This window comes from Anopheles coluzzii, chromosome 3, assembly GCF_943734685.1.
Source record: "Anopheles coluzzii chromosome 3, AcolN3, whole genome shotgun sequence".
Classification (NCBI taxonomy): domain Eukaryota; kingdom Metazoa; phylum Arthropoda; class Insecta; order Diptera; family Culicidae; genus Anopheles; species Anopheles coluzzii.
Window position 1 is genome coordinate 3,825,351 of NC_064671.1, and position 12,462 is coordinate 3,837,812.

Sequence of the window (12,462 nt, forward strand, 5' to 3'; positions counted from 1 at the left end):
AGCCTGAATTTTGACACTGGTGCTGCTGGTGTATGGTGCAACCGCTCCCCGACCCAGTTTGAGCGCGAGCATCATCAAAACAATCATTGCTAGCCGGTCCCACAGCACAAATTTTACATCCAGGGGGTTAGCATCGGATAAATCAGAAATATTTACTCATTTGCTAGGTTATGCTGCATTGTTTATAGTTTCGCGATGGCTACGAACGGAATAAATGAAGCTCGCACCTCTATCAGGTAAGGAAAAGTGGGAAGCAAATGAAGTGTTTGGATGCTCTTGACCAACTCTAACATGCCTTCGGTGAATTCTTTCCGCAGCTGCGAAAACATTCCGGAACTGTTTCTGGACAAACTCACTGCCAAGATGCACTTTAGTCAGTTTGGCAAAATCAAACGATTCATACTGCGGCCAAATCGGTTATCGTGCACGGTCGAGTACGAGCAGCCAGAGTCTGCCCAGCAAGCCCTGGAGAGGGGTGGACAGTTCAAGAACGTGTCTTTTAGCATCTACTGGACGGACCTCAAACCTCCATCGGTAAACGACAACGGTAAGGCGGGCGGTTCACTCGATCTGGACGTGCAAATGGAACTGGAAGCAATCGACAATGTGAGATCACCTTCACAAAGTAAGTCCGTCCGGAACTATGCACGAGTTTATGAAATGTGCGTCGAACTCAAAGCTTCGTGTTTTCTATTTTAGATTTGTTGGCGTATTATAAGGGTGGTGAGCAACGCACTGCTCCCCCGGTCACAAACAACCGGCCGACTCTTGCGAAACTTTCGATGCCAGTCTCGGCACGCAACGAAACGGATCCTAAGATTGGGCAGGCTCGTATGGAGCTTGAAACGTTGGCCAACAAACCGGCATTTTCGGCAGAGGAGCGATGCAGAGTGCTGGAGGCAAAGGATCGATACATTCGTCTCACCACGGAACGTACGACGGACATCCGGAAGGCGAAGAACATCGTGGGCACCTGCCCGGATATGTGTCCGGAGAAGGAGCGCTACCTGCGTGAGTGGAAGTGTATGGTGCCTTCGTACGAAAGACAACCTGGCGGCGGTGCACAGATAGATCACGTGAAAGCCATCAAACAATACTCCCGGAGCTCGGCCGATCAGGAGCTGCCACTTCCGCACGAACTACGCTCGCAGCAGGCCCTTGGACGGACGATGCACTTCCTGCTGACTCATCTGGCCGATCTGTGCAATGACGACGAGGGCGAAGGAGGAGGCAACGTAAGCGACTGGTTCCATTACATCTGGGACCGGACACGTGGCATCCGGAAGGACATCACGCAGCAGGATCTGTGCTCAGCCACTGTGGTTGAGTTGGTGGAACAGTGCACTCGCTTCCACATACATTGTGCCGCCCGGCTAGTTTCGGAGGATCCGTCGGTGTTTGACCAGAAGATCAACACCGAAAACATGACGAAATGCTTGCAGACACTCAAGTACATGTACACCGATCTGGGCCAGCGCGGTCAACGCTGTCCGGCGGAGGCAGAGTTCCGTGCGTACATGGTGCTGCTGTACCTGAACGATGGCAACTTCTTGTGGGAGCTACGCCAGCTGCCGGAGGCCATTATTCATTCCAAGGAGATTCAATTTGCCCTGTCCGTTTACTTTGCGCTGGAGGAGAACAATTTTGTGCGCTTCTTCCAACTCGTCCGGTCGACCACGTACATGAACGCATGCATCTTGCTGCGCTACTTCACGCAGGTACGCCAGAAAGCACTTGAAATTCTACGCAAAGCGTACGCAGTACGCTCCACGGCTTCATTCTCCCTGGAGTACATGACGCGTATCCTCGGGTTCGAAGATGAAGAGCAAGCGGAAGCCTTCTTCGACCACTATGGCATCATGATAGACCAAACAACCGATATGGTGTTGTTCGAGCCGCGACAGATGAACTTCTACCAGCCGGAGCTGCCATTTCCTACCTCCCGTGCTGTCCGGTTGGTCGAAAGCAAACGTACCGTGTCGGTTGGAGAAGCCATCTGCGGGCGCCCTCTGGAGCAGTGGGAACTGCAGCTTCCGATGGTGCAACCACCGAACGATAGCTTCGATGAAAGTGGATGCCTAAAGGAGGAGGTTCTTCAGAATGTGTTTGCGGATCGCAGGCTGTCACAAGAAAAAAGTGAATCACGTGTTCAAAAGCCGCAGCCTGTAAAGGACGACCGAGAGCTGCACGCAATAGAGGAGGGCAAGCTGGACAGCATGGAGCCGGATGCGCCCAATGAATCGATGGCGGATGATAGGTTATTCAAAGTGCCTTCGCCTACGACAGTAGTACCACGGTTGTCTCCCCGTGCTCGTACGCCACCAACCAAGCCAGTTCCTGCGCCGTTTCCAGCGGAACAAAATGCAACACCCGCACTACCTCCACCTGTCTTTGGCACAATAGGAGCCAAGACTGCGCCGAGCAGCGTTGAAACTGCAGGCTTTAAAACCTCAACTGAAGCTCCATCGTCGTTTTCATTTGCCAACGCATTTGCGAAGCCTGTTTTTGGAACGCCGCCATCAACTGGCAACGCACCAGCGACATCATCCGTCGCGGAAGGTGGTTCCCTTTTCGGTGCATTTAAATCCACTCCGATACCGATGGCAGGCGGCAATCTGTTTGGAGGGGTTAGTAATGTAGCGGGGAGTCAAAGCGACAGTACGGATCGTGTAACTATGTCCTGGGTGAATCCACCGCAGAACACGGCGATAACACCGGCCGGACAGAAGCGCGCATTTCACGGAGCAGTTAAAGATACGTCCCCAGCCAAACCTCCAGCACCGGTCACTGTTTCGGGCACATCCTTCTTCCAGGCTAAACCAGCTGAGCTTCTTCCATCATCGAATTCCAGCGGTGGATCCTTGTTCGGTTCAGCGAACAGCTTCGGAGGCACAGCGCTGTTCGGGAAAGCTCCCTCTATGCCAGCTGCATTTGGTTCTTCTCCTGCGCTAACTGCAGGTTTCTTCCAACAGCCACTCAAAGAAAGAAACGACAACAGAGAGAATGTCGGTATTCCGGTCGAGCGCAAAGAACCGAACGTCGACGCAGAGATTGAGAAGCAGCGTGAAAAATTAAAACAAGAGGAAGAAAAACGAAAGCAGGAAAAACTACTCGAGGAGCGGAAACAGGCTGTTGAGCGGGCAAGTACTGTGGAGCTGGAGAAGCTGATAGATTTGGTCGTGGAAGAGCTCGTTCCTGAAATTGCAGAAGCTGCCCTGGATCGACAAAAACGCATACAGCGCACTGCAGTGGACGTGTTTAACGAGTTGGTAGCAGAACTACTAACCTCACACGTGACCAAGACCGCCGAGCAGGAGATTGAGCGTGTGGAACGACTGCGAGCGGCTCGGGTTAGGAAGCTGAGCATGAAGTACTTCCACCGCTGGCACCGCAATGCCAAGAGTGCGGCGAGATGGCGTCGATTGATGCGAACCGTGCCACCGTCATTCGTTAACGGGAGTATCAGGATGGATGAACTGCCCCGGTGTGACCAATTGCGCCCCTTCCTGAATGCTCGTTGCACTGGTTCTAAACGTAGTGTAGATTCGGTGCTTCAAGACGAGTCAGTGCTTCGCGAGGTGTTCCTGTTCGATGCTTTCCCGGAGCGAAAGCTCATCGATCCGTTCGTGCAGCTCGAAGGAATGATCAATCAGCTGCAACAAATGCAAGTTTCGACTCGCATTCTTGGCATTGCTGAGCCGATCTACTGGAAGCTGGTCCTGTCGCTACCGGTTGAGGGTGAGGAAGGTTCGGCCGGGTTTCCGAGCTTCGTCAAACGCTGGCTGGAGTGCTGTGCGTTTCGAAAGGAAAACAGAGAGGAAAATCATTCGTACTTTTATTTAGCTAAAAGATCACCGCCATCCAAACAGATGCTGGGCACAAAAACTCATACTAAAGGAGATGGGAGCCAGGGACAGCGTGCCATCTGTATGCGGTTACTGCAGGGACAATCGCTAATCAGCGAAAAGGATACCGACCGTGCCGAAGGGTGTGTCCTCACGGACGGAGTGTTATTTTTCCTGAGCGATCGTTGCCAAATCGAACAAGCTCGGAATCGATTGAAGAGCATTTTGACAAAGTGTGGCAGTCATCAGCCAAGCATAGCTGTCATTCTTTACTGTCCCAGCACTGTGGGCGCGGAGAGTAGTCTAGTGTCCGTGGACAGCTTCGAACAGAATCTCGGACTGGCGGCAGGAATAGTGAAACGATGGCGAGTGTTTCTTTGGAGCAGAGGAACCGAAAACGATACTCTGAGGGAGGCCGTACACTATCTTGCCCACTGTTACCGAGCCCAAATGCAGTTTGAGCCGCCGCGCTACGAGGAACGGTTAGAGATGCGTCCATTGAACGACTTTCTGGAGCGTTGCGTTGGCTCGGAGCTGTGGTTTCGGTTCGACAAATCATGCCGTCAATCGAGAGGATACCTCTTGGCTGGGAAAAATGCCAATGCAATCGTTGAGCTGTACAACACGGCCATCAGCAAGGTTCAAGCTATGGTAAGCCAAGATCTAAATCAATTCGTTCGATTGCCGGAAGAGTTCGGCAAGCTGCGCGATCAAGCTTCGGTTGCAACGACACGAACCAATCTTCTGCCCTTACCGGAAGCCTATTTCCCGCCAGATTGGAATGACTCGAAGCGCAAGAACCAGCTGATTCAGTTGCTGAAACCGCTCAAACTTCACCCATTGCCGGACAGTCTGCTCGCTGCCATTGATCGAGCAGCACAAGCATCGACCAGTCAAGGTGTTGCCATCGATGTGGCAGAACTACGCAAGGAGCTAAACGAATACTTGTCCAGCTATCGTGTGCCGTTGGCTGAAAATCCACATGAGCTTAGTGCACTCACGCAACAGTTTCTGCAGGGCATAGCCTCACAGCTGGCCGGTTATGCTTATAACACGGAAACCCGACCAACGGAACGATTCGGCGAGAATGTTCGTCGTTGCTATTGGGTGCCACTGCTAGCATTGATTTCGGAGACTATTCTGCGTGTGCTGCTAAAGCGTGCCGAGGGAGGATCGAGCAATGGCCTACCGCACGAGGTATGCTATCGGCGTATTGATTTCCTGCACCACACTGAGACGGTTTGGTGGAAAGCTCAACTACAGCAGATACAAAAGGAAGCACTTGGATCGATAGAAGCATCACGAAGCAACACACCGGACACTTTCGCATTGTCACCACCGTCAAGCTCAACCACCAGCGCACAAGATCGCAAGCGAGCGCATACAGAGCTGGCACACCACAACGAGAGCAATACAAGCCTCAACTCTGTTGTCAGCGGTAGTGACACTAGCTTCAGTGATAGCATTCGAAGCGCGAACTTCCACAAACGGCCCAAGATAGTGAATGGCGTGATATACAGCCGGGAAATCGTCGATGATGTAATTGCGCAGGGTATGCGAGCATTAGTCCGTGCTGAGGAAATGCTCAGTCAAAAGCAAAACCACGCCACCGAACTGCAGCGGATATTCAAACCGCTCGAGACAACAATACAGGAGGTAGAGCAAACCTGTAGAAACATCCAATATAAACATGGCAGCAGAGCATCGAAGTAAGGACACTGGATGTCAAAGTAAGGTAGGATGCGCGATTTGTCTCTTTTTTGTTGGCATGTATTTTGACCTTTTTTTTACTTTTATTGGCAGGGCGACGACAATAGCTGACGCCATCGTGTTCACTACCAAGATTTTTCGCATATTTCTACCCTTGATATTGGCAAGGGAACGAGGGCAATGTACGACAGTTTTTTGTTGCATAGAAGTAATCGATTAAGCTTAGTAAGTTTTGTTTTAATTACCAATTTAAGTACGACCACAGTTTGGCACCACAGCACGGTTGGTCGTACATGTCGGCGGGTAAATCAATAAGCCACTCAATCAATAGACAAGCAGACGCGCAGAGTCACGATGTAAGCAGGCAAAAACCACACTACATTTGATAAAGTAATTGTATCTGATATGTTAAGCTATAAATAAATTTGATACAATATTTGATGTAACTTTTAAAACTATTTGACTGTTCTTTGTTTAACCCCCCAATAGATCATCATCCAAGTTCTAGGGTAGCTTAAGTTTTATTATATCTAGAACCACTTCCTTGTCACTCCACTAGGCACCGTAAGCTTCCGAATTCCACTTCCTGTCACAGGCCGTTACGCGCGAACGCCTCAAATTGGCTAGAAAAGTTTCAGATAACTGCTTTATCTTAACGTTCATTACCACGCTTTGTGATTTATAATGGCCTTAATGTTTGCTTAATTAATGCAGTGTAATTTATTTATTTATGTTAATTTAATTTCGCCCCCCAACATAACAAGCTCTCCATGTTTAGTTTTATCACGCGCCACAAACCGATCACAAACAGTGACAGTGTAATGCTAACAGGGCGAACGGGACCTGGGCTGGGACCTTCTACTCGGCGCGTCTAACTCTAATAAGCCGCTACCAATGTTTCACCTCCGATAAGCGAGTTCTTGCCACCCACGCGCTGTCGAGAACTGCAATCTTTTAATGGGTGTTTTTTAGGCTCACATTGTTTTACAAGCTGGAAAGGGTAGCTAATTAAAAATTGTTTCATATTTTTATGCCATTTGCAGCAACAAGTTGTATCGTTTCGTCAAACATGGTTGGGATTTGTAAATACCAACAATACCTTGATTGATCGGTGTCGTCTTGGTGTAGTGTTGATCAAGTTCATGACCTCAATCTTTCCGTTCAGCCGCTTCAGCTGTTTGAATTGGTAACGGTTACCGTGCTAAAATCGTAATTAATTGTGTGACTTTGCTAACAGCTAATTACATCCACCGATCGACACCTTGACATAGACATCGTAATTCTTTTTAATCACACACGTTACACACCTTCCCACCAACAACAAGATCACTCATCTTATCACGCTTCTTAGGGGTGACAGAGAGGGCGCATACACACACACACACACACACCAGCCGGCAGAAGATGCAGAGTCGCCAGAAGGCGACACACAGCAGCCACGCTTCATTATCGTCACTGGGGGTGCCTTCATATTTGCATAAAAGCTCGATTAAGGTCAACCGATTGAGCCGAAAAGAAGGTTCTACCTCCTCCCAAAAACGGGATGCGGACGCATCCCGGAAGACGATCGACGCCTGCGCTCGAATGCATCTTGCAGGTGAAGAATTGCACAGTTAACGCCAATCCTTTCTTGACGGCAGACACACAACTTTCGACTGGTAGCTCCATTACACCGTTTTGTGTTTACGTTGTGCTTCTTTTTTTTAACCTTTTCTGTATTGGCTCTTGTAACCGTTAAAAATATAAACGATAAACGAGCGCACGAATAATTGCCACCCGGGACGTGTTCTGATAAGCGCCTCGGTCGGTTCAAGCGCAAGTCGCCGTCGGGCCCCGATCGTCGATGGCGTATAAAAGTGCTAAAAGAGAAATTTTGCGCTTTTAGAATGCTTGTAGACTCTCGCTGGTCGTGCCGTGCAAACATCGATCGTGCGTGATCGGGATTGGGTTTCGTTCTAGCGGGTGGAAACAATGCAACTTCAGTGAAAGAATCGGCATGGTGGACACTAACAAAGTGATGTTTGCCGGTGGACTGTCACGGTGGTTAGGGATACTTTCGGTCGCGATCAGCTTGCAGCTCGTTGTCGGTGGTGATTGGAACTATTTCAAGTGCTTCGAAACGGTCAAACGATGCCCGAACCAGAATGTGTCGTTTTATCTCTACACGAGGTACTAATCCTAGTTTATTGCATGAATCTTATGTGTACTGTACACACTCGAGTGGTTAAACGTGAATATCAACTACACTTTGTACACGACGGAAAGGTTTCCCTGTAACGCTTACTCAACCTTCGATTTTGTGCTGCTGGCAAGAAAACTATGCTTAACAATACTCAACAATTTCCATGCCAACGCCACAAGGGCAAGAATCACAGCGAGATAGAACGTCAGCACGTCGTAAGAATACTTCTGGAACCAGCTCATATACATGGCACGTGATTGTAGAAGATCAGCGTCCGGATTTCGCAGAACCCATTCACACCACCAAACGGCTCTTTCCAGTGGCGTTTCCTTCTGGTCCCGGAACAACCGGGATATGCGCTTCATCCTCGCACTGTACCGATCACTGCCCAACACTTCCCGCACTGCCAGCACTAACTCATCCGCCTGGAAGTGTTGTATGGAGAGCCGTTTCCCAATGCCTGCCTCCACGCAGTAGTTGATGTTGCGGAACTGATCTGCAAACACCGGGAAGCCAATGATCGGTACACCGTGCCAGATCGCTTCCTGCGTGCTCAGCAGACCGCTGTGCGTGATGAAGAGCTTCACGTTCGGATGTGCCAGCAGATCGTTCTGTGGCATCCACGCACGAATGAACACATTTTTCGGCACCGCCATCGGTAGCTTCGATTCGTCCGACTCGAACTTCCACAGGAACTGATACTGCGGTAACCGCTCCATGGCGGTGAGAATGTTACGAATCCGTTCCGGGCCAAGCAGATCGCTGCGAGCGTTACTGCCGAGCGAAAACAGTATGAACCCATTCTTCGCTCCCTCCACAACCTTGCGCAAATCTTCCGGAAGCCCCTTTGGCGGAAGTATCTGAAGCCCTCCAACCGGTATCATATTGGGCATCAGTGGTTCCTTGTACTGAATGATTGGATTAATGTTGGCGAGCGATAGGCGTACGTTTTTGTAGAAACTGTTCGACGGCGGTGCGTCCGGATACAGCTTGCGCACGATCTTGTCCGCCTCCGGGTGCATCAGCGTATCGTGCAGGATCATCTCGTACAGATCGTAGTAGAAGTTTTTCACCCGCTGCATAAAGCTCATACTTTCCGGAGCGTCGAACACGTGATTCGGCACCAGTCCGGAGTAAGCGTACGCCCCGAGTACGGTGGCCGCCGTCGACGGTGCATTGTAAGGAGTCGTTGGAATGTATGGCACACCCTTAAACCGATGCATTATGATCGCTGGCACACACGGACCGATCATGAAATCGCTCAGAAACAGATCAAACTTGAAGTCGGTCGGGTAGCCGAGCAGGAAGTGTAGTCCTTCCGATTTGATTGCCGCCTCGCACAGATTGAGCCCAAACTCGTCAAAGAGCTTCAACATTTTGGCCGGACTTTCGTTCGCCATGTCGAAAAAGTTGAGCTTCTGGCGCATCGACGTGTTGTACATGGTGCTGTAGAAGTTCTCCAGATGCACGTACGTCACGTTGGCCGGCGGTTGCTTCTCAATGTCCGCACTGAGCACGGTCACGTTGTGGCCCCGGCGTCCCATTTCGTACATCAGTGGGCGTAACCTGTGTGGAGTAGAAGAAGAAAAACAGCAAATTAAATACGATTCTTTGGGTGATCGAATTGCTAAATTACCAGATGTAGTGACTTGGGGATGGCACGCCGGACATGAAGAGTATGTTGGCGGCTTGGGAAACGCCCGCCAGCACGAGCACCACCGATAGCACTGTGGCCGTACCCATCGTTCGTTGAGCTTCTTCGCTCCGTCAGATCAATCCTAGCTGTGATCGCAAGTTGTCTAAACGCATTCGCTTTTATTTTCCTCGCCGGCGGTCCAAAATCAACAAACCGTCGATTGTAAAGCGGCGCTCTAGGTGCGATATGACTGCCTCTTGAGAAAACAGTAGTGACTGGCGAGAATGGTCGGTACCACTGGATGGCACGGTAGGTGTCTACAGCGTTCCCAGGCCATGGCACGACCCTTTGCACGTGATCGAGCGTGAGTTGGTCCTTCTGGAGAGCGCCTCCGATGCGTGCAATTGGGTGATTCGGTTTTACACACAGACAAGACTTATCGTAGACGTATCACGCGCGATTTGGATGGCCTAGCTGATAACGCTGGACACTGTCTGGCGAGTGAAACGTGTGATGATGGTGCGATACCTACGATCACTCTGCAGTACTATGTAGTGTTTCGCGAAGGTGACGTAGGTAGTTCCCTTATGGACGATGATTTGCTATAGTTTGCAAAATAAACGTTCGTTTTAAACTGCTTCAAACCTGATTTGAGGGAAGCCACTTGCTACGACTGACCCATTCTTATCTCATCGTGCATGATCGTGATAAGAGGTGCTGCTAAAGCAATCTATAAATACTTGCAAGCATTTCAAATGTGTGTTCATGAATTGTGTATGTTTGACCAACAAGCTGTTGATTTATATTTACATAAACATGTAATCCTGATCCTGATGGCATCTCTTTAAAGCTCTCGCATGACCTTGACCTATTTCACCCTTCATTTCATTTCACTTTCCCCCAAGAGAAACACAAAACAATCCCACCCAGCTGGACATGTTCAATCCGGAATCGGTCACGAGCGCCAACTTCATCAAGGGACGTCCATTGATTGTGCTAATCCACGGGTACACTGGCCATCGCGATTACGCTCCAAATCCAACGATTCGCCCGGCGTACTTCGCCTACGACGAGTTCAACATCATCTCCGTCGACTACAATCCTCTAGCTCTTGAGCCTTGCTACCTTCAAGCCGTACGCAATCTGCCCACCGTTGCGAACTGTACCGCCCAGCTGCTAGACTTCATCATCTCCAACGATATCATCCCGCTGGACGACATCCACGTGGTGGGGTTCAGCCTCGGCGGCCAAACTTCCGGCATGATCGCGAACTATTTGCAGGCTGGCCGGTTGAAGCGCATCACGGGGCTGGATCCGGCCAAACCGCTGTTTGTGTTTGCCTCGAACGAGTACAAGCTCGACCAGACGGATGCGGAGTTTGTGCAGGTGATCCACACGGACGTGTTCCAGCGCGGGATATTGCATCCGAGCGGCCACACGGACTTCTACGTGAACGGGGGCGTGGTGCAGCCGGGGTGCGATGCGACCACGATGATGACGACGGGCGAGTGCAACCACAACCGGGCGCCCGAGTACTACGCGGAATCGATCGGCACCGAGGTGGGATTCTATGGGTATCGGTGCGCCCACTGGTACCTGTACATGCTCGGTATCTGCCGGGGTGGAGGCCCAAACGACCAGATCGCTATTATGGGAGCGCACACACCCAACACGTAAGTGCCGCGAACCACAAACACACCGAAACCGGTAGCCGCGATCGTGTGATCGTTCGCTTGGGGACGGTTTGGAGTTGAAAGTAAAAGCACCGCGAAAGGTTCGCTTTAGGCTCCACACACCTTTCGTCAGTACACCCTTTGATGCACTTGATGGGCCTGAATGATAAATCTGGATGGTTCCATGGTGACGGAAAGAACTGGTTTGGTGTCGGCGTATTCGTATGAAATAGCTCCTCCTTTAATCACCCCAAGCACACTGTCCACCGAAGCATACCGAAGATGCACGCCAAACAGATCCATTTCACAATTGCTCATACTAACCATCTCCCTCTCATTACGCAAATTCCGTTTTCTTGTGTTAGTGGCATGTGGCCGACTTAGTCTTTGTACTCAGTCCTCAGTGAGGAATGATTACGCAATTACATTGCATGACTAGTGCGGTTTGATTAAGCTCTGGAAGCCTCGAGGAACCGCTCACTCATGTGTCCAACTCCACTCCTCTCATATTCCTTGCAGAACCCGAGGCCTCTACTTCCTGAACGTTAACATGATGCCGCCTTACGCAAGAGGAAGCAATTACACCTTACGGGAGGAACTGGCATCCATATCGGCCAACATTGGGGGTCCACCACCACCACCACCACCACCGCCGTCGGTCAACTAGTGACATCAAACCATGCCAACCAATCACCAACCAGGACTTCCAAATTGGCTTTACAAATTGGGTTCACACTATAGTCTGTATGTTCAGTGTTTTTATGGATAAAGGAGTGTTATGTTTATAGGAATAAAGTATGCAAAAAAAACCCCTGAAGTTTCTCAAAATCGGTATAGAAGACGCAGTCACTACGTCACAACTAGCTCTAATTGATTGCGCGCAAGACCTTCCACAGTAGAATGGGATCGAGAATTATCATGCAAATGAAGTTCCAAGATCGGTTCCGTAACCATCATTACACCGATGTTATCATTGAACTTTTAAGGTGCTTCCCTTCCCGACACTCCGACGGCCAAGGCGACGGGTTGGGCGGTTCACACAAACCCTGCCAGCTTCCATGAACTTGCACACTGGCGACCTATTCGGTACGGTCGGTGAGAAACGATTTGCCGTAACGTTACTCGATCGCCAGTGAAGGTGTTCATCCGATCTTTCGTCGGCAGTGGCGATCGTGTTCATTGCGAGTGAATTGTTTGGACAGGGTTAGTTGATCGGTTGGAGCTTGTGTTTGACTTAACTAACATGAAATAAGATGGATTTATCATGCCGTACCAACAAATTGAAGCAAGATCATGCATGATCATATGAGAAACATTGTAAACGATCGTTCATTTCTGCCACCACCCAACTTCAAACCCTGTAAAAGCAGGGCTCCACGCTCCCCACCTACTTTACACATTGGAGTTCGCTCGGGT

At 50.1% G+C, this 12,462-nt stretch overlaps 3 protein-coding genes and 1 long non-coding RNA gene across 4 annotated transcripts; 2 read left to right on the forward strand and 2 right to left on the reverse strand.

The window, feature by feature from the left end:
- Positions 1-77: 77 nt before the first annotated feature.
- LOC120954603 (uncharacterized) lies at positions 78-6,010 on the forward strand. Its single transcript, XM_040374680.2, has 4 exons — positions 78-236; positions 318-625; positions 700-5,580; positions 5,649-6,010. The coding sequence occupies exons 1-3, from the start codon at positions 196-198 to the stop codon at positions 5,556-5,558; spliced, it is 5,208 nt and encodes a 1,735-aa protein (XP_040230614.2). The 5' UTR covers positions 78-195; the 3' UTR covers positions 5,559-5,580; positions 5,649-6,010.
- On the reverse strand, positions 5,905-6,745 carry LOC125907281 (uncharacterized). The gene is made up of 2 exons (XR_007452550.1): positions 6,655-6,745; positions 5,905-6,546 (listed from the first exon to the last, which is right to left on the reverse strand). It is a non-coding gene; the product is annotated as an uncharacterized LOC125907281 (long non-coding RNA).
- An 803-nt stretch (positions 6,746-7,548) lies between these two features.
- On the forward strand, positions 7,549-11,847 carry LOC120954601 (lipase member H-A-like). The gene is made up of 3 exons (XM_040374678.2): positions 7,549-7,724; positions 10,279-11,046; positions 11,566-11,847. Exons 1-3 carry the CDS (start codon positions 7,552-7,554, stop codon positions 11,711-11,713), a joined length of 1,089 nt encoding a protein of 362 aa, XP_040230612.2. The 5' UTR covers positions 7,549-7,551; the 3' UTR covers positions 11,714-11,847.
- LOC120954599 (UDP-glucosyltransferase 2-like) lies at positions 7,705-9,550 on the reverse strand. The gene is made up of 2 exons (XM_040374674.2): positions 9,374-9,550; positions 7,705-9,303 (listed from the first exon to the last, which is right to left on the reverse strand). The coding sequence occupies exons 1-2, from the start codon at positions 9,478-9,480 to the stop codon at positions 7,836-7,838; spliced, it is 1,575 nt and encodes a 524-aa protein (XP_040230608.2). The 5' UTR covers positions 9,481-9,550; the 3' UTR covers positions 7,705-7,835.
- Positions 11,848-12,462: the final 615 nt, after the last annotated feature.

Bases quoted from the DNA above. Each gene is read 5' to 3' on its own strand.
- LOC120954599 (XM_040374674.2), bottom strand. From the start codon at position 9,480: ATGGGTACGGCCACAGTGCTATCGGTGGTGCTCGTGCTGGCGGGCGTT. The intron at 9,304-9,373 runs GTAATTTAGCAA...TACTCCACACAG, and splicing joins TCCCCAAGTCACTACATCTG to GTTACGCCCACTGATGTACG.
- LOC120954601 (XM_040374678.2), top strand. From the start codon at position 7,552: ATGGTGGACACTAACAAAGTGATGTTTGCCGGTGGACTGTCACGGTGG. The intron at 7,725-10,278 runs GTACTAATCCTA...CTTTCCCCCAAG, and splicing joins TCGTTTTATCTCTACACGAG to AGAAACACAAAACAATCCCA. The intron at 11,047-11,565 runs GTAAGTGCCGCG...TATTCCTTGCAG, and splicing joins GGAGCGCACACACCCAACAC to AACCCGAGGCCTCTACTTCC.
- LOC120954603 (XM_040374680.2), top strand. From the start codon at position 196: ATGGCTACGAACGGAATAAATGAAGCTCGCACCTCTATCAG. The intron at 237-317 runs GTAAGGAAAAGT...TTCTTTCCGCAG, and splicing joins GAAGCTCGCACCTCTATCAG to CTGCGAAAACATTCCGGAAC. The intron at 626-699 runs GTAAGTCCGTCC...TTTCTATTTTAG, and splicing joins TGTGAGATCACCTTCACAAA to ATTTGTTGGCGTATTATAAG.